Source organism: Micromesistius poutassou (assembly GCF_964030765.1).
Source record: "Micromesistius poutassou genome assembly, chromosome: 22".
NCBI lineage: Eukaryota > Metazoa > Chordata > Actinopteri > Gadiformes > Gadidae > Micromesistius > Micromesistius poutassou.
This window is the reverse complement of record NC_140292.1, coordinates 4,825,181-4,845,650: the sequence shown is the minus strand read 5'-3', so window position 1 is coordinate 4,845,650 and position 20,470 is coordinate 4,825,181. Positions and strand designations below refer to the sequence as shown.

Genomic DNA, 20,470 nt, shown 5'->3' with positions numbered 1-20,470 from the left:
TCTTCCTCCACGTAGAATTGTTTGGCTTTGGTCATTAAGAGTGTCATATGGCTTTAGCTGTTAGAATATCTTCCCTTCTGGCCCCCTGTGAATCTGCAATTTTTTCAAAATCTATCAGCAGGCCCATTGCCTTGACCAGCTTCCAAATAATTCCAGTCCTCAGCAGTAAATCCCATCTGGATTTGAAGGGTGCTTGTTAAATTCAAGTTGAGGAACTGTAGTGTCGGTTCCAGATAAATCAGTCACAACCAAAACTGTTTGGTAGAGCACTTAGGATAATGCCCCTAACAGGAAGATGACAAGTCATCCTTTTCCAGAAGTGAACCATTGCCTAAGGCTAATACGAAGTCTTTTCAAAATGCTTAGGCTTACAGTCCTGTTCTTAACTTTTTTGGCAGCATGGTTTGAGGCATTCAGTACAAGGAACAGAAACTGCTCATTCTCTTTAAAGTTTTTCTTACCATACCCACTGCTGCCCAAAATGGTGTTTTAATTCTGCAGCAAGGACTGTGGGATGAACCTCTAGAGCTTCTAAAAGACACGTATCTGTTGTAAGTATGGACATTTTTAAAGCACCGACACACTAGTTCGGACTAGTGTACTCCTGAATATACACAGTAGTTATCCTCCTTTCATTTTGGTTCAATAAATATGATGCAAGGCTAATGCTTTGCAGACACTTTATTATTACACAAAAATTACTGAAAATAGTTTTCTTGCAGCATGACCTCACTGTGACACAATAAATAGACAGTCAACATCTGATAATTATCAAATGATTATATATATATATATTTATATATATTTTGTGATGACAACTTACGTAAGAAATAGACCATATATATGAAGATGCAGATCTCTGTAGCAATAACTACTCCCAAGTGGCACGTTTTTCAAGGTTGGCAAAGTAAAAAGGCACAAATATAGAGATTGTAAACTATTGAAATGTTTGACTCAATCTAAAACAATAAAAATAATTCTTGGTCTTTATGAAAATAATCTACATGAAAAGAAACAAAATCAGTTACTGCGACTTCAGTTATATTAATAGTAATTTTCATAAAAATAAATACATTTGGCAGCCAAAAAACAAAACATTTTGCACATAAATGAATTACATCCCGACATGTGACCAGAGCTAGTTGGTCCTGGCAATAATTTGTTGGTCTACGAGGAAGAGCTGGGGGCGGGGGGGGCGGAATACTCTTCGTTCTCTGAATCCGTGGTGTAATCTTCCTCTTTTTCGTGGTCGCTGCCCTCCGTGTTCAGACGGTCGAAGCCTTGCCGGGTGTAGCCTTTGTGAGTAGCAAGGAAATTTCCTAGGTTCAGGCCACCAACAGCTTTCCCTGTAATGATATGAAAGAATATATGTGGATTAATGAGCGAATGAAAAGGTTAATTTCACAAAATGGATGCTTGCAAACAAAAGGCCACTATTTTTATGATTGATTTCAAAAAGCAAATGGCAATGACTTTTGTATTGTTATTTTTAACAATTGAATGGAGCGATCTGAGAAGTATAGAAAGACTTTAAACTAAAAAGATTATACTATTACGAACAATTGGAGGTAAATTGGCAGACCAATCTAGTTGTGCCATTGAAACGTACGTAATATCAAATAAAAAAATATATAAATATAATTTGACACTCACTAAACAATGACCGTTTCACTCGACAATGAAACGGTCATCTGTATAACGCTAGACATGGGATTCCTCACCCTAAACATACATACATGTGAAAGTGAAAGTAAAACATGAGTTGAAATCCCAACATATACAGTATATAAATACATACCCTTCAGTTTTCCCAAGATTCCTCCCCCTGGCTTCACGTCCTGTATCATGTCGAATGTGTCTGTGAGGAGGAACATCCCAGTAAATAACGTGCAGAACAACAAAAACAATAATCCACATTTCAACAACTGAACATAGCCATTGAAATGCGTCGGTTCATCTCACCTCCATACACCCTGCTCTTCCTCCAGCGGATGAACACTGCTATGGAAACAACCAGCACCAGGGGAATGAGCAGGAGGGTGGTCATGAGGGCCGGAGAGACCCCCTGACGAGTGCTCGGATCGGGCTTGGTTTTCTCCGGCCTCCCCTTCTCCTCCGCCCCTGATGGCTGTTTCTGCTGCTGTTGGTATATCGGGGGGGGGCCGGAATGGATCTCTGAGACCGTCTGGGGCTTGTGCGGGGCCATCCCGGACCCCTTGTGGCTCGTGGCGGGTCTCAGGTTGGTCTGGATGATGGTCTTTATTTCTGGATAGAGACACACGCAGTGTGATGTTTAATGTTTAAAATACCGGGGCCCAGTGTGGCAAGTTCTCTGAAAACGTCAGTTTTGTTCGACAGCATGTTTTAGCTGCAATCAGAACCGCCACTAAGCTTTTGGGGGCTCTACGCGCAGGTTGTTGGCAACATTCAATCAAATCTCGGATCAAGGCAGGGTTAAAACCTGCTGATTTAAAGGGTAACCCACCAACGAATGGCTTTTAATGGCTCCTTATATCTGACCATCTGACGAGAAGCATCCATTTTTACTTATTTATTAAAGAGTCCTTATGTTTGTTAGCTCTTTAAAGCTATACAGTACGATATGGTACGTTAGGATAAAAGGCGAATCATTAATAATCACCTTCAAGCTCTTCTACCTCAAACCCACTCTTCTTGACGGATCGATGAGAGTCTGAAAAAGATCCACAAAACGCCCGTTGAGAATCCAACGGAGATGGTCCTCGACCTTTTAATTGATATTTACTTTTACACATACAACCACATTCTGTGCAAACGACCACTTACTTTCAGAAGTGAACTTGAAGACGGAACCAGAGGCGGCATCCCCTACAAAGACGTTGTCGTTGGGGGTAACCACAATGTCATGGGGCATCTTGAACTCCTGGAAGGAAGGCAAAGTACCACCTCAGTGAGTGACATGAGTTTGCTTGCGACCAAGGTTCCTGTACTCATACTTGTTCATATTTTTCCCTACTCCTGCACATGGTATAGCAACTGTCTGCTGAAGAAACCCATTGAAGAAAAAAACATGATACATTGAGATTGATACATCAAATGTCTTTATATAGCACATAAAAAATTACCAGCCTTGGCAAAAGCCCTGTACATGCTCACGTTTGAAGAAAACATACAAATACTGGAAACATCCAACCTGCTGAGGTTCATACATACACAACATACAGGTGTGTGTGCTGTCTGTAGGTGTGCTGACGGCGGTAGCTACCTGATCCACTGGTCTGAAGACATTCACAATGTCCTTGCTGGAATAATCAATGACAAAGCCTCTGATTGGGGCAGAGTATCCATCTGCAGACTCTCCGTTGACTGCGTAGATTAGACCCCCTTGCATGGAGAAGAAAACATTTAAATTTGTGTAAGACAAAAAGCGAACTAAAGCCTTTGGTTAATCCTTTCCATCTGCTTGTACTTAATTGTCCTAAGAAGGACTTGCTTTCCAAATCAAGTCCCCCAACTGAACATGCTTAATTGAATGCATTATTGGGCTTCATGTGTAATGAATAAATTAATGAATATAATTTTTGGGATGTTGAGCTTGGGGCAGAATCCTAATGCATGACAACTACAAGTCGTTTCCCTCAGTCAATATTTATTCATCCCTCCTGTTATGTTTGTCATGAACAACAAATATGTTCCTGGGTCAATTTGACACGCTGCACGTTGAAATATCCAAAGATCGTCAGAAACCAAAACCAGGCTCAATTTGACTCGTTCACTAAAAATCAATTATTGTGTGTGTGTGTGTGTGTGTGTGTGTGTGTGTGTGTGTGTGTGTGTGTGTGTGTGTGTGTGTGTGTGTGTGTGTGTGTGTGTTTCCTTTCTCTTTCCATTTTTTTATGAACATAAAAGGTTCAAGGTAGACGATTGAGGGGCCTTATTCCTGCCCTAACATCAGACACACCTGACCCCTTTTAAACACCACTTTCCCTGCTGGGTCAAAGCGACCTGAACAGAATCTCTGATATGTACATGCATGGGGGGTTGCAAAGGCTTGACATGAACTGTTTAGATTTTTAGTGTTAGTGTTTGATACTTAGAAAGTTCTTTCCCAGAAACGTCAAAACGGGTCAATTTGACCCCGCAACAAAAGGGAGGGAAAAAAAGATAAGAAAAAAAATGTCGACATGTCAGTGTTTGGTCCTCCCGACGCCATGAACTCACCGCTGTGTGGACTGTAGGCGATGGCGTACACTTCCCCCCCAAACTCCTCCTTCTTGATCTCCTTGAGGAACTCCCCAGAGTCGGCCACGAAGCACTGGATGCGTCCGTTCTCCCGGTCGGCCACACACAGCTCCTGGCGGTCCGGGAGGTACGCCAGGCTGTGGGGGATGCGGAACGGAGTCCGTTTCCTCCGATCCGATGACCCTGAGCCGAGGGAAAAACAGGAAAACCATGGTTTGGATTGAGATGAGGTTGGTTATTTGGATGGTTATTTGGATGTAAACGTCCTAAACTAGACCACTTTAAACCATTTTGCCCCCCCTCCTACCTAACCATTCAACTGGTGCGGTGCGTAAAACGTTCACTACACGAGAGCCTACCCTAATAATGCACGTTGCAAAATGTGGCACTTTTCGGCAGAATTTTAAATAGGAATTCAGGAAGAATTTCATTAAGCATTGAAAATGGTTGCAACAATAAACACAATGGTTATTCTGACACCGCTCAACCTCTTACATTGCAATATTCTAAATTTTTACATATTTCGAAGCATTTCAATTTTTTTGACAACTGGTTGACTATTGGTTCACAGACCGTCCGGTTAACCAATAGGAAAGCAAGTGTTAAGAACCCCCCCCCCCCCCATTACCTGCTCCCCACTCGGACAGGTATCGGCCCTCGGCAGAGAACTTCATGATCCTGGAGTTGCAGTATCCGTCTGAGACGTAGATGTTCCCGGTGACGGGGTCCACGGCCACGTCTGTGGGCTGGCAGAAGTGCTGCCGGTCGCTGCCCGGGGTGAAGGCCTCTCCCAGCACCACCAGCGCTAGGTCCCTCTGCTTGCTGCTCAGTTTGAAAACCTGCAGGAATGGTGGTGGAGAATGTGATGTCGTAAGTATTACATTTCCCACACAACACAATGACGACCACCCTAATCCCAATTTATATAGTGGCAGAATTTAGCTTATTTTTGTCTATACTTATTGAAACGTGGTATTGCATCCATGTTTGCAGCAGCCGGGTGAAACTGACTTTTAACATTCCGTAACCAATTGTAAACGACGTTTGCCCCGATTTCTCAAAGTGACTCCAAACATTACAAATACAATCATGGGACTGGGCGACAGCGTTACAATTCTGCTCTCCAGACTGCAGACAGACAGGTCATTAACCCGATCTTACCTGATGAAGAGCAACATCCGTCACCCAGTAGTTGTTCTCCATGTCCGTGGTTATTCCGTGAGGCAGGTAGAAGCTGCAGCGAGGGACAAAGTGAGTGAGGTAGGGTTAGGGTTAGGGTTAGGCATCCTTTAATCGCCTTGATTCCTAGGCTTGGATTCAAGCAATCAAAACCATACAGTTATTATTCTCTGCAGGAGAAAAAAAGCACATGGTTGCTCACGTGTTTCTGCCAGAAGCCTTGAGGATGTCTCCTTTGACTTGGTCCACAACCAAGATGGTGGACTGCTGGATGGGCCCTTTGGACCGCTGTTGGTACCTCGCTATATTGTCGAATGAGCTAGGGGAAGGGGAGGGGGTGTGAGGGAAGTATTGTTGTAGTTAGAGAGTTCTGATGTTAAAGAGATACTATGTAACACCCCACAGTGTCAGCTGCTGGCTCGTTGCCACAGAAATGACGTTGTGGACAAAAGAAAACAATGAGAATTCAAAGCAAGTAGCAGCAATGTCTTCTCGCTGGGTAATGGTGAGATCTTTTATATGTGTTGTGTTAATAACCCCACAAAAATGGTTTGCCCACTTTACTGAAGTATTCAAATTATGTGATTATATCTGAATACAAAGGATAGTTCGGTCATCCCATTTTTGGACAGGCCATTTTCACGTCAACTGAAGTGTGGAAGTGAGGCATTCTCAGACTGAGGTATGTCTCACGCCCTCACACACAAATATGCATCGGCACAAAGGAAATTACAATTAAAAAAACATTTGAATCCTGAATTTAGATTTAAATACATACAACTCTTTACAATCTTGAAACCCTTCCCTACAGCAGCTGTAGAGAGTAAACCATCTGAACACGTGACCTGTCAGAAGGACTCACTTCACTCCCCAGTGGTGGTCCCCTCTGTGGAAGATGACCAGGTTACCGTACGAGTCCAGGGCCAGGCCCGACACCTGCCCCAGCTGCAGCCTCACCTCGGGCCAGGCCGTCACCTCCTCCAGGAAATAACCTGGACGCCAGATGGTGCACGTTAAAGAAACCCATGCAAACAAAATGCATCGCGGAAAATAACCTGAATCCCAGATCATTCGCATTAAAAAACATGAAAACAAAAGGTACTGCAGAAAATAACCTTGATAGAAGATCATGCACATTAAAAAACACATACACAATGTATTGCAGATAATAACCCCCCCACACCTTAGTCAGGAGTAGACGTCATTGTCAGCCGAGATGTGTGTGTGTACGGTGTGTGTGCATCTAATTAGGGGGGCGGTTGTGTAGTGAATCCGGTGTTGGACTCCCAGAGGGTTATATTTGAACATAATTACGTACCATAATCCGGTGTTCCCGGCGTCGTTGTCTGCGGTGACTCATTCTCATTTGGAACATCTGAAGGGCAGAAATGCAATGTTTGTCTCTTGGTTTCTAATTGCAAAAAACAGACTAGCTAGGAATTGCTAGAAATGTCAATCTCTGAATTGCATTTGGTGTGCCAACAGTCAGATGTGGAAACTGCCGGCACACAAAAAATGGGTTTTGCAATTTCCCGATAAGAGTGGCCTTTAGCACCCCTGCATTGCCCCTGGGAAACCCCTTATGAGCAACCTAGGACACCCAAGCTAAAACTGGGACCTTAACTGACCAGTAATGTATTTAACATCCGTCAATGTTACAGATTCACAGGGAAATCTAAACTATCCAAAACAAAGCATCAGAAGACAAAAAAAACAATTACATCAAGGACGAATAAATGGCGTTATCGTACAACATATCAAAATATATAATAAGTCCTTCTGGTCAATATGAATGCATTTGGTTTTCATTTGAAGATATTGTCTTTATTGACCTGTTTTGTGTCCCGACATGACCCGGGACATCATGTCATGTGACTCAACAGGCACAGGGAGAGCGGGCAGCACTGGCATGTGCCTGAACAGCTCGCTGCCGCCCGGCTCCATGCAGCTCATGAACGGAGTGGAGTGCTTGCTCTCCATGTAATACATGATGTAGAAGTTGCACATCTCGTCATTAGCGGTACCGCTGTGGTGAAAACATGAAAAGGTTTATATTATGTTAATTATAATACAAATGATTGTCATGGATTTCGTTGCCTCTTGCGGGAATATTTCAACACTAAGGTGCTTGAATTACATATTGATTGCTTTTCCTGAGAATAGAATGCAGGTTTGGGTGGAAAACATAGAATATATATTCAGTTCGCAAAGTACATTGAGTCATCAATGGCTCATTCGTCTTTGCATATGTTTAGTTGTATGTAGTATGTTAGTATGTTGAGTATTTGTATGCCTGTGTCTTCAGAAACATTTCCATACGTTTGTGTCCCATAAACAAAAGGGTTTATCTATCAATGCAAATCCTCAACCAAAGCAGCATTTGCACACATTGATGTGTTTCTACTAACAGAAACAAGTGTATAGCCCCCACAGGGGAAACGTTTCAAAACAGGTTTCTGAATGGATATGACATGCTCAACAAACACTTATAAACACCAACACACTCATAATTAGTCAACACAATGGACCAATGGTGACAGCGCTAGTATTTTCCCATTGAACTTACCCAATGTACGTCTTTGAGGTCCTTCCTTCTCCTGTGAATACACATCGGGATGCAATGGTATCTCCAAACTTGACCTCAACGTCTTTGTTGGCAGGATAAAAGGCCTGGCGGGGGGAAAAATATGAACCAAAAGGAAAATGTAAACAATGAGTGGGGATACAAACTGGTGAGGACCCAAAAGACTCCTCACCAGTTTGGAGCCCAAATCAAACTACTTTTCAAAGCCAAAACTATAAACACCATTATGCTATGCATTTGAGGAATGTCAGTATCAGTAGTAAATCCATCAATTCAGTGAAAGGCGTGTTGTTTTGAGAAGTACAGATCTCAAACTGCCCGTAGAGTTGGATCAATGCATCGTCTAGGGGCAGTAAATGAGCTCTCTTCCACCGTCCACACACAGCATGTCACACGGGCTACTGGAGGGTTTGTGAAGTACCTGGGGTAACTGAGGGGACTGCCGGCCAATCAGAGTCCACCTCCCGTTCCGGATTCTGTAGCCGATCACCTCTTTGCCTGTTGCAAGACCCCCCCCCCCACACCGAGACTACGGTTAGAGTCTATTAACGGGGTCTCAAAGGGAATGACATGACAGTGCTAAAGAATAATCAGAATATTTAGTCAACTCTCTGTAAAAAGGTCTTCACCTAGGTGGTGGGTATGTGTCCGGAAGGCAAAGGGGTAGATGGGGTACGAATCGTAGCTACAGGCGATGTCTGCGTTTGTAACTGTACAGGGAGAAGAACACATCTGATTGGAGATGGCACACATGACAAGAAAACTACAGAATGTGTTTCAAGGATAAATGGCGCTATAAGTGGTTATAAGCGTAGAGCAGTACCTTTATTTCCTGGGGAGATGATGGTATCCATACTCATCATCAGATAAATGCCGGCGATGAATTGCTGTCTGTAGCAAATGCAAAAAAGAAAAAGATTTCACAAACCAGCACCAGATTTTGATTGAGGAGATATAAATAGCCACATGTAAATGTATGTAGTGGGTACTGTATGTATGTTATCCATCCGCACATCATGCCAGATATCACTTAACATATACGGCTGTACAGTAAGACAACACCTTTAGCAAGGTCACTGTGGTAGCGTCTCTCTTCTTTGTGAGTGTCAGCGAGGTTATGTATATGTATATATGGTCTATATTGTGTTTGCTTGCATGTACATGCTAGTGGTATGATATATGCACAAATATGCATGGATGGTTAAACGCATGTTCAATTATAAATTGGATTGCCATTTCCAAAAGTCGACAAAAGTCGAGGTTTTTGGGACCTAAATTTCTTATCATATGTGATAATGGGGCCTTCTAAAGCATGATTGGTGCGTACACTTTCAAATGTATACCTGTCAAATTAGACCAATAGGGTGGTTTGAGAGAGTGTTGAACTGAATACTGACCTTTTAGTAGTCATTTGCAAGGTAAGTCCTGAGCAGTCTTTATGTTTGTCTGCAAAACAAAGTACAAAGGGTCAATCTACATACCGTCATCCTTACGAAATGTCGAATTCACCATAAACCCAAATACATTCAGCTGGGCTTTGTGTGCTTCCCCAGGTTTCACTGAACTCTGATATGAATTGAGTTCAGTGAACTCAAATCCACCCCAGATATGAATTGAGCCTGACAAATACACTCATTGTATGCACACACACACACACACACACACACACACACACACACACACACACACACACACACACACACACACACACACACACACACACACACACACACACACACACACACACACACACAAATTAACAGTCTGTATGCAACCAAAACACACTGTTTTGAAAGGACTCACCTTCAAAAGCATTAATATTTCCATAATGTATTTGCAGCACAAAATGGGTAATTCCAGAGTTTCCTCCCACTTTAAAGCCAACATCTGTTGGGGCCGGAAAACAAGAAATATCCTGGTGTTAACAATATAACAGCATGTATAACAGCATGGCTAACATTGTCCCTTTACATTAAGTGCTATTCATTTAATTCAATAATGTTTATTTTTCATAATAGTAAATGTTAAAGAAAATATAAAATGCATAGCTAGCCAGCCCCAGCCCTCATTTACCCCAAATTAAAACTTCTTATTTGTCTTTCTAAGGAAAATAAGAAAGAATGAACAATGAATTGCCTAGAACATGTATTTACAGGTGTTTTAACACAACATAATGGTACTCCAAATGTTAACTGTACTGATATTAGTCTTTGGACATTAGATCATTGTTAACATTAACTGTCAAATAAGAAACCAAAGTAAATCAGTATGCAATTCCATTCTGGAATAGAAACATGTCTCTGGGCGCCAGTGGTTCCAAATACAAGAATATAAAATGCATTGCACTGCTCATGGCATTAGTAGCCTATAGGTCAACATGTGTGTGTGTGTGTGTGTGTGTGTGTACCTTTGGGTAGCTTGGTGGGCGGGGCGTTACGGGCCCAGGCGTACATGATGGAGGCCTCGTCCTCACAGATCCCCTGTACACTCCCGCAGTCCCTGGGGAGATAAGGTCCGACCTTCCCTTAATCATTGGTTCACTGAGATAACTGTAAGCATTAATAATGAATATATATATATATATATATATATATATATATATATATAAATAAATAAAGTCAAATAAATCCATTCACTATATGTATTCATAGGTTTGAATCTTAGAAGGGGATTTTTTTATGGAAGTAGTGACTCTGTTCAGATTAAAACTGGAGATGAAGCCAAGACGAGGTAGATAGGATGGCACCACAGGTGAGTTAGTGGCAGGTGTTGTCGATCACTCGTCACCGGCTCCATTTACAACAGGCAGTGGGTGGACATGCCTTTGGTGAGCAGACTTACCAATAGCCACTTGTTGATACAGGAGTCTGGCAGCCATAAAGGAGCATGTGGTGAGCTGTGTCCATACTAGCATGAGGCACAAAGTCCACTAAAAAGGGAGTAATGACATTCATTATATTTGCAAACTGGCGATGCTTTAAAACCATGATAGAATAGTCGTTTTCACAATGGTTCATGGTTCAATGGTTTCACAAGTAACAGCTTGATCGTTATATGCCGATGAACATCTATTTACTTCATCGCTGATACTACCTTTCTTCCCTTTTATGAATTGAAGATATAGGCATAGTACATACATATATATATATATATATATAGATATAGATATATAGATATAGTTTAGGTGCGGTCTATTTATGCTGGACAAAGGAGTAACTCAGTGGGATGGAAATGTTAATGCAAACAGTGATGACTCACCAATGTAAACATCTCTTTTGGTCGGGACAGGTATGGCCATGCACAGGTAGGAGTCCGACTGAAAGAGTGAGTGGATAGTGTTAAGAATGCTTATTGCTTATGCTTAATGCAAATTAATGCCTTCATTTAGATTTTTTTACATTTGTTTCAGTTTCATCTTTTGTGTCAAATGTGTGGCTTCAAACAAAGCTGTCTCATGAAGATGGAAACAATAGGAGGCTAAACTATGATATACATTTCAGAATGGCAACTCTGGGTTCCAATTCAGGTTAAAAATCTCCTTTTAAAAACCTTTCAGGAAAGCGCTGCTGTCGTCCCTTTTGCTTTTTCCCAGTCACCCAATCACATATTATGTCAACTGTAAAAGTAGTATTTCATTTTGGAAAAAAGGGGGCTGTTACATAAAAATGATAGACTGTGCAGAATCAAAAACACGCCGCAAATGGGTCCACCCAGGTGTAACGTCTCCATCACTGTGGATTAGTCATTGGCGACCATTTAAGAATAAAGTGTATAGTTCATTTATTAGATGATAATAAAGTACTATAAACTTCAACAATACTGAAAAGATAGGGAATAAAATTTAATAAAACGAACAACGTGCTTTTGTGGTTTCGCCACCAAAACTGAGTGTAATTAGTGTTCTTGGGTGTAATTCCAGGCAATCATGTCTGACCCACTCAACGGAGCAGTCAAAGTGACGCCGGGAAAAATTGGAATAACCACACTGGAACAGGTATAATGTGGCACAAACATGACATGTTCCCACTTAGTTCCCACTCAGTGCTGCAACGCTTGTGTGCAACAGGCTGGAGAACACCCATGAGAGAGTGTTCCAACGTCCTCTCCCTGCTGATCTACTGGTCTACAGAGGCCCCGACAGATCAATACGGAGAATAAACCCACATTATAAATACTGATAGGCATCTCTCTGTGAACCCTCCCCCCCCCCCCCCCGCCACCAGTGAGTTCAGAGCAAGGGGAGGGGGCGGGAGGGAAGGGGGGGGCTGGCGGGTGGGCTTGAAAGCCGCTGGGAAGTGTAGACGGCTCAGTGACCACGCCGGATCTCTGCGATGATCCGCTGAGAGGGGTTGTCATCCTTTGGGCTTCATTGGAACATTCTGTTTGTTCGGTGGTCAATGACTCAGCAAATGATTTCGCCTGGGGGGGCTGGGACCACGCTGCCAGCCGTCGTTCTTTGTTTTAGTGCGACTCTCCTCCTTTCCCCCCACCCCTTCGTTTGAGACACATTGCAGACGGTACGCATTACGGTGAGCGGTTGATGATGTGTGTGCATTGCGGCCTGTTTGACTTAAAAACTATAAAACAAGCAACTCACGGCTTTGGGAGTGACCCCGGGCATGTGGACGTGGACGGAGAAGTTGTAGGAGTTGACTGGCCCCACCGGCTGCCTGCTCCTCGTGGTCGTGCAGTCGCTGGGGTTAGAAGACACCGTTTCCTGGTACCTGGACAACATAATACAAATGCATTCAAACCCCCTTTTTTCATGTGCACACTAATTTGCATAAAAGGCACCTCTGGTTGGCAAAAAAAATAATACAGAGAAATATCAGAGGATGATGTTGTGTGAAATGTTTTTGGGGCATAATTCAGAGCCCCTGATACTAATTTTGGAAAGTGTGTCATTGCTAACTTAATTCCCTTCATAGCCATGACACATATGTCAAAGCATCAATATGAAATGAGTGAATGAGTGAATGTGAATTGCTGTAATGGGCTGCCGAGACCCTGGATAGAGCTAATTGAGTAAAGACTCATGAAAATCTATCTAGTCTCAATTCTGTTGTTGAGTCTACACCCCTAAATGCTGCTCTGAAGGCCAAACGGGACTCAACACATGATTATACAAATGACTGTGGCTACTAGAGGATGCTTTTATCTGTGGTGTAGGACCATCACAAACCATAGCAACATCCCCTTCCTCTCTCCCACACACACACACACACACACACACACACACACACACACACACACACACACACACACACACACACACACACACACACACACACACAGACAATCAGACTTTGCAGCATGAAAACACCAGCTTCCGTTTCTAGCTAGCTCTACCTTCAAAAAACAAAAGGTTGACAGACCAGTCAGTGCTAGGGGGAGGGAGTGGGTGTATAAGACTGGATTGAGTTCCACATATGGACGTGGCCTGATGTTGTTCATTATTTGATGAGGTTGTTTTCTAAAAACAGGCTTTGTGCACATTTCTTTCTTTCTTCTAACATTGTCATTCAGTCTATTTCAGATAGAACAGTTTAGATTGCATGCTTGTTTTTGAAATTCTGCAGACGGAGGCGTGGTGCCCCTTGCTCCTCTTTGGCCTTTGGAGCGTCCACTTAGTGGGTTTTGAAAGGTGGTTTCAACGGGAGTGGGCAGAGACCAGATCTTTTGTAATGCAAGACTATGTACTTCAGGCCACATTAGGAAAAACAAAAGAGATATTGATATTGCGACGTTACCTTTTGAATCTGTAGAAAGAGCCGTCACTGTCCAGGCTGTGACTCTGACAGATGAGCCCAAGTGTCAGCAGGCCGTGAAACAGGCCTCCCATCAGGCCCATGGTGGAGAGCAACGTAGGAGATGCAGCTCCTCCCTTCACCAGTAGAAAGGAAGTGACACGACCAACAGTGAGGGTAGTAAATAGAGAAGTAAATCCAGATTAAAGTGGGGCAAATTGCAATGAGCAACAAGCATGCTGGTATTAGCAAGTGATTAACGGTTGATTAAAAAAAGGGTTTCACTCAATTATTTTTCTATTAAGGTTCTATATGTTAGCAAAAGGTGATTGAAGTACACTAAAAGTAACAATGGAGTAACACACCTTTTGTTTTCTGATGTCAGAAGGGGCTGTACATACAAGAGCCCCTTACGAAGCTTTTGGTGTTGAGAACCCAGGGGGAAAGGGGGTAGAGGTACTATTGATTTGAAGACGTTGATTCTTTGCCTTGAAGGCTGCGGAGGATCTTGGTTTTGTATCACCCTCTCAACATGTTGAATAGAATCTCTGGTAAAATGGTGTGCAGTTGTCAATGTTTAAGACCTGTTAAGAAGACATAGCGTTAGGACACATGTTGCAAAAACAACCATCCAGGGACATTCACTGGAACGCCGGCTATTATTAGAATGAGCTCTTTAAATCTACATAGGGAGCAGGTCCTCTTCTACCAAGGCCACCATGTTTCTACAGTAGCCCAGAGTATTAAATTGTTTGCAATTCTCAACCTCACTGCTAGTTGCTATTAAATTATACACCCTGGCCCTTTAAAGAAGCTTACATTTAAATCAAAAAGTTTAAATAATGAATGTTTCAAATGAAAACATACAAATATATGTTTCTGAGTTGTTGTCTGGTATTTTACTAATTTAATCATTAAAAGGGATTAAGACCAACATTACATCCAAGCCTTATTTAACTACCGTTTTAAAATCCTCCCTTGTTAAAAAGATGCTTGCCTATTGGCCACGTTACACTTCCAAAACATCAAAGGTAAAGAGAGAAAAGCCATGAAATAGAGGCCTACTCCTGACAAGCAGCCTCCCTGGTGGTGACTCACCAGTGAGACCCAGGATGCTACGTGCGGATAAGACTTATGCAGAGAAAATACGGAAGCAAATTTGGATGGAGGAGGTGTTTAGCACAGCGTAGTGGCTTACATCACAGCGAGGGATCACTATGGTAACAGAGTTCTTAACACTCCCACAAAACGCAAATAGTCTTCCATTTTTTTCAACGATATGTAGCTTATGGTCAGATTGGCAACACATCCATTGCTCTTGTCACCCATCACCCTTTCTGTAGGAAAACGTGTAGCAGACACTAATCGGAATTTAATAAATTCCACTGTCACCTTTCTCATGTACATATGTGTCGAGATTATAAATAAAAATAACCAATTGCTGCAAGGGATAAGAACAGCAAATTCATGAACCCGATCTCACTTATTGACACAAATGTTACCTCATAGAAAAGAAAAAGCTAACTGCATTGGCAGTAACCTCAATCACAACTGAACCTGCAGCCAACACGCACAAAGAAGAAGACCATAATAGGACACCGATACATAGCCTATATATAAACATCGTTTTCTTGTAGGCCTACGCATTCTAAGCAATTTGAGATATGCAACACAAATTACAAATGAAAACGACGTCCAAACGAACCAAGTGTATGCACTGACGGCCCTTCCTTAAAAACAAACCTGTCAGTGAGTCAGGTCAGTGAAAGTGTTTTTTCACACCGATTAAAATAATTGCGGAAGAAGACAGCAGACTATGAAAATGCACGTGTCTCTTTGCAAGTTATAACGCGGAAGATTAAAATGATCGGTAGATCTGGCCGAGAGTAAGCGATATGTAAATAACGCTGTAGTTAACCATCATCTCCTACGAACGCATCGTACCTCCACAACTAGCCCCTGTATTAGTCAACATCTGAACATAATACAGATTAGTTTATGCACTACACCATACAGTATTTCGTAGTGGATCATTAAATCGTGTTTAAATCGTATTTTTCCCTCTCCGTGTATGCATTATATAAACGTTATTTGAATTGTAATAACATATATTATATTCCATAAAGCATGACAATAAATCAATAAATATATCCTTGTTTTCTGCAGATTGTAGAATATACGAAGTAAACAAAACATGATTTCAACATCATCATAAAAGACATTCAAGTGTGTGCGACTGGTTTGGCAGGTTTGTATGCAGCCTATCGCCGCCCGCCCAATACATCGTAGGCTACTATGACGAAATATGTGTTCATAAATGTAATCGATGGTGATAACGATACCTATAGTCGTATATGTCCTTTGGATCCAATTTAGGCAGCAGTCGTTGTTCGCATACCTGTGTAATTCACCTCCCAGCGTCGTAACCCTGTTGTCAAACCGTCTGAAGTCATGACTTCCGCTGCGAAGCTGTGACGTATATCAGAGATAAATGTCAAGGGGTTCTCTTCTCAGTATCATGAGAAATAGATCTTCGCAACTCCATTTTCCAATCCGTGATATTAATGAAAAACCTTTATTCGAGGATATGGACTCATTTTGGTTAGATAACCTAAATAAAATAAAAAATATATTGAATAGGCCTATGATTATTTTAAATTTTTTATAATTGATTTAAGATGAATCATTAAACTCGTAATAAACCTGGGAAAAGCTATATGTGTAGTGTATTTAATGCATTATTTCGAAAATCCACAAATGTCCTCCTGTTTTGTGAGGTGAAAAATATTAACCAACCATAGAATTAAAATATCAAGTAATAATGAATAATTTAAATAATACGCAAATAATAAATGGATAGATTAAATATAAAATGAAACCAATGTTAAATGGAGGATTACGACCTGTTTCCAAATGTGATAGTGGCGGTTATTAGAAAAGCATATATAAATTAAGGTGACCCGATTTCTGAGACAAAATCCAGGGAAATTTTGGGTTCAGCGGTGTAAAAACCTCCAAATGTCCAAACGTTTCAGTCACAGTCTGTGACTGAAATCTGGGGATATTTCCGGGGACAGCAGTAGCCGGGGACAGGTCACTGAAAACGGGGACTGTCCCCGGAAACCGTGGACGTCTGGTCACCCTAATATAAATAGTTAAATAAGTAGTATTTTACAGCACTTAGCCTTTGGCTGGGTTTCTATGGGGAAATGGGCTATATGGCATTTCTGTTCATGTTACAATACCATGATCGGCCACCAGGGACCTTTTGACGGGAACCTTGAGACCATTTCTCAGAGCTGGACCTCTATGGCCACTCATAGTGAAAGTCCACAATTTCGACATTTGGAAAGAAATGTCGCAACCCCCATGTGATCGGGGTTGAAACTTCCCAAAACCCGCTGGTGCATATTTGAGCGGTCACGTATATGTTAACTTGTAGCCTACACAAACAACCAGAATTAGCTCTCCACACACCTAAGCTAAGCCTAAGACACACATCTAACGAGCCATAGAGCAAACAGAAGCTGGGCTTTCTTGTGTCCTTCAATTCCACGGTGAGTCAGTGATCTAGGCATTTCGAATTGATCAGCTTACAAAAATGGCTGGCCGAGGCGGAACAAAGGAACCCCACGTAGGAAAAAAAAATGCCAAGTGCTCTGTAATGTGCTTCAGCTCCGCCTGCGGTGTGGAAGTGCTCATTGATTAACTTGGGAGTGGAATGAAAGTGGATGCAATGTACACCTGCGCTCGATAGCGGTGCAAAAAACAACCTAGGATTAAATATAGCACAGGGAACCTCTTATGTAATACCACAGATATCAATAATATATTTATTCAATGGTACCAGGCTTGTTTTGGTCCATAAAGGACAAATATACAGCCCAGGCTCTTCATGGAGTGTACCTGGGTGTAGCGATATAACCTAAGACCTCGTTAATCCTACTGTACACCACTGTGCCTCTCTCAAGCATATCTTTGATGCATACTTTATTGGCAGGTTGCGGGTGTTGCATGTCCTGTGCTCGGTGTCTTTAATAGTAGCTTTGTCACTGTTTTTGTCTGTATTGTTGTAGTTTCCCTTTCAGATTCTCCATTCTCCCCGTTACTTTGGGAGAAATAAGGACTGGACGTCACATGGCTGAAGCACCAATCTTGAACTTTCAAAAGGACTTTGATGCAAATCATGATCCATTGTCCGAGCATACCACTTATGATAGACTTGAAGTGCTCGATTATTGCTGGCGATTTTATGAATGTGAGATTGAGTAGTGAGTATTGTTCGATTTCTCTCAGAATCAGGTCTGCTCCTATAATAATCCATGGCCTTGAATGGAACTCCGTCTGCATCGTTTCTCTGCGGTTTGTTCTTTCATTGGCACAAGTGTCACAGTTCTTGTTCTTCTTTTGTCCACTTCCTGATTAGGCCTGGCCATCACGCTGTTTACCTCTATCCATGCATTTGGTTATTCCCAGATGATCCTCATCCAGCTTAGTTATCATGTCTGCCCTCAGCAATGCTGGGGTTACTATACAGGCCTTTTTGAACTGTGAGTTTACCTGGGAAGGGCAGATAGGGCTTTGGCACTATTTCAGTAGAAAACTTGTCTGGCAATTCTTCCACAAAGTACTTCTTCAGATGCTAAAGTATGGCATCCTTGTTCTTGGGTGTCGAGATTCCTCAGCCTTTTTTCTGCAGCCGGCAGACTTGCTATGACAGAGTCCACATACAGGTTGAATTCTTCCTCTTGCGTCCACTCTGCTGTGTCGCAGACAGGTGCTCTGGACAGCAAGTCCACAGTCACATTGTCTTTGCCGGCCATGTGTGATATTGTGTAAGACAAGAGAATCTCATAAGTCACATGTTTAACCACATGTTTAACCACACTTGTTCCTCTGCCAGCAGAGGAACAAGTGGCTTGTGATCAGTTTCGATAAAGAAACTTTTCCTGATGAGGAACTGTGAGAACCTCTGACATGCCCATGTGCTATCCTGCTGTTCAGTGCTTCTGAGAGCTCTCCAGGCATAAGCCACAGGTTTCCACTTTGTGTCTGCTTGCCACTGAACGAGCCCACCACCCATCCCATAGGAGGACGAATCGGCAGAGCCTAGTATTTCACCATTTGGGTTGTACAGTGGTAGGCATGGGGTTGTCAGTTCTTCTTCTATGCTATCAAAGGCTTTCAGGGCGTTCACGTTATCAGGGTCAGCACTGACCCCCAAACGCCTCGTTTGGGGGTCAGTCATTGAGCGTCAATCCCGCCTCCTTAAGTTGTGACAAAACCCTCCGTAGCCTCTCATTGTGCTCTCTGTGTGTGGCTCCCCAGATGAGCACATCGTCCATCTGACACAGGACGCCTTCCAGGCCCTCCAGGATATAGGCATGTATTTCTCAAAAGGTTCTGTTGCATGAGATTCCAAAGCACAGACGGCAATAACAATTCCACTCAAACCGATGCCTCCCTCTCACCACTGATTTGTTCAGCGCAGTGGGGTCAGTGCATATTGTCTCCCTGTCCGTGTGCTCAGGTGTCCACCACCATAGATGCGCACCAATGACCTCATCCAGAAATTGCATTTCGGTAGACCAGATACACCGGTAACCCACCTTGCTGCTGCCTTTGATGACACTCTCTAACACTGTTCTTCTGGAACGCCTGGCTGCATTTTCCGTCGCCCTTCAAATTTTCATCTCCTACACAACCATGAAACAGTTCATAAAGCTAAAGAACCACAGGTCAGACAGGTCCACCATTACACAGGGGGTCCACGGGGGTCAGTGTTGGGTTCACTTCACTTCTATTAATATATTCCCTTCCCACCATCTTCTTGGCCACAATGTACACATCCACTGCTGAGAATGATGGTTGGAAATGTTATGTATTCTTTGTTGGCACTTGTGCTCTTTTGCAGTTGGGAGGTCAGGTTTTTGACAGACACATACATATGATTTAATGCCAGCTCCTGAAAAATAAAACATATAGATAGATTATTGGTTATGACTATGGTGAATACTGAGTCAACCATAATAATGCTACATTGGGCATATGTAACAAGTGTGATTGGCTAGCCTGATAGGCCTAGAAGGAGACGGCTCAAGACCTGGTTAAAAGAGAACAACAAACAGGAACAAAGAGCAACCGATCAATGATTGGGCAGAAAAATAAGAAATGAAGAATAGAACTCACTGGTGAGTTGCATTTAATTACTTCATGCTACGTCAACAGACAATCTGACAAAGAACACATGGACGGAGCCAAGTTAAATAGACATGGGAACACATATATGAAAATAATGAACTTATTAACCTAGGTGGAAATAAGACTAAGCAGAGAAGGACAAAAGGACAGAACATGAAACTCTTCAAATTGTGGCATAGTGTTGATGTAGGCCTCCTGAAGCAATTGAGTACCAATGATTATTATTATATTTGATTATGTGTCATTATGTTGTTCTGTATGTTCTATCCGTTATTTATCATAAATAAATGCCCAGTTACTTGCAAAGTTCATCTCCGGGACACATTTTTGTCTCATCACATCCACAACTTCAATCTCTCGTAGATCCTTGAAACAAGTTGTGTCAGAAGTCGAGTAATAGGGCTGTGTTGGGCCAGTGTCACATTCAGACCAAAGGATGATCGCATGCAGAGGATAGATGAGGAGGTCAGCACCAGACAGAATCATATACCAGTGGGAGGACCTGAAGGTAGACATAAAGACCAAACACTTTGTTTAA

At 42.3% G+C, this 20,470-nt stretch overlaps 1 protein-coding gene across 2 annotated transcripts; it reads right to left on the bottom strand.

Annotated features, from left to right (window-relative positions):
- Positions 1-663: 663 nt before the first annotated feature.
- pam (peptidylglycine alpha-amidating monooxygenase) lies at positions 664-16,205 on the bottom strand. 2 transcript variants are annotated; one of them, XM_084486457.1, is made up of 26 exons: positions 16,074-16,205; positions 14,097-14,315; positions 13,735-13,868; positions 12,582-12,708; positions 11,243-11,300; positions 10,826-10,913; positions 10,392-10,483; positions 9,788-9,871; positions 9,382-9,430; positions 8,808-8,875; positions 8,614-8,694; positions 8,406-8,482; positions 7,967-8,070; positions 7,233-7,426; positions 6,719-6,775; positions 6,263-6,392; positions 5,603-5,719; positions 5,383-5,455; positions 4,850-5,060; positions 4,201-4,404; positions 3,245-3,363; positions 2,806-2,902; positions 2,642-2,692; positions 1,963-2,265; positions 1,799-1,858; positions 664-1,346 (listed from the first exon to the last, which is right to left on the bottom strand). In XM_084486457.1, the coding sequence occupies exons 3-26, from the start codon at positions 13,833-13,835 to the stop codon at positions 1,168-1,170; spliced, it is 2,724 nt and encodes a 907-aa protein (XP_084342583.1). In that variant the 5' UTR covers positions 13,836-13,868; positions 14,097-14,315; positions 16,074-16,205; the 3' UTR covers positions 664-1,167. The 2 variants fall into 2 exon arrangements, with proteins under 2 accessions (XP_084342583.1, XP_084342584.1); XM_084486458.1 differs by having other exon boundaries at positions 16,130-16,205.
- Between the last annotated feature and the right edge of the window lie 4,265 nt (positions 16,206-20,470).

Coding starts and splice junctions, on each gene's coding strand:
- pam (XM_084486457.1), bottom strand. CDS start 13,835: ATGGGCCTGATGGGAGGCCTGTTTCACGGCCTGCTGACACTTGGGCTC. Junction 6,393..6,718: donor GCCGGGAACACCGGATTATG/GTACGTAATTAT, acceptor TCTGGCGTCCAG/GTTATTTCCTGGAGGAGGTG. Junction 5,720..6,262: donor GACCACCACTGGGGAGTGAA/GTGAGTCCTTCT, acceptor CCCTTCCCCTAG/CTCATTCGACAATATAGCGA.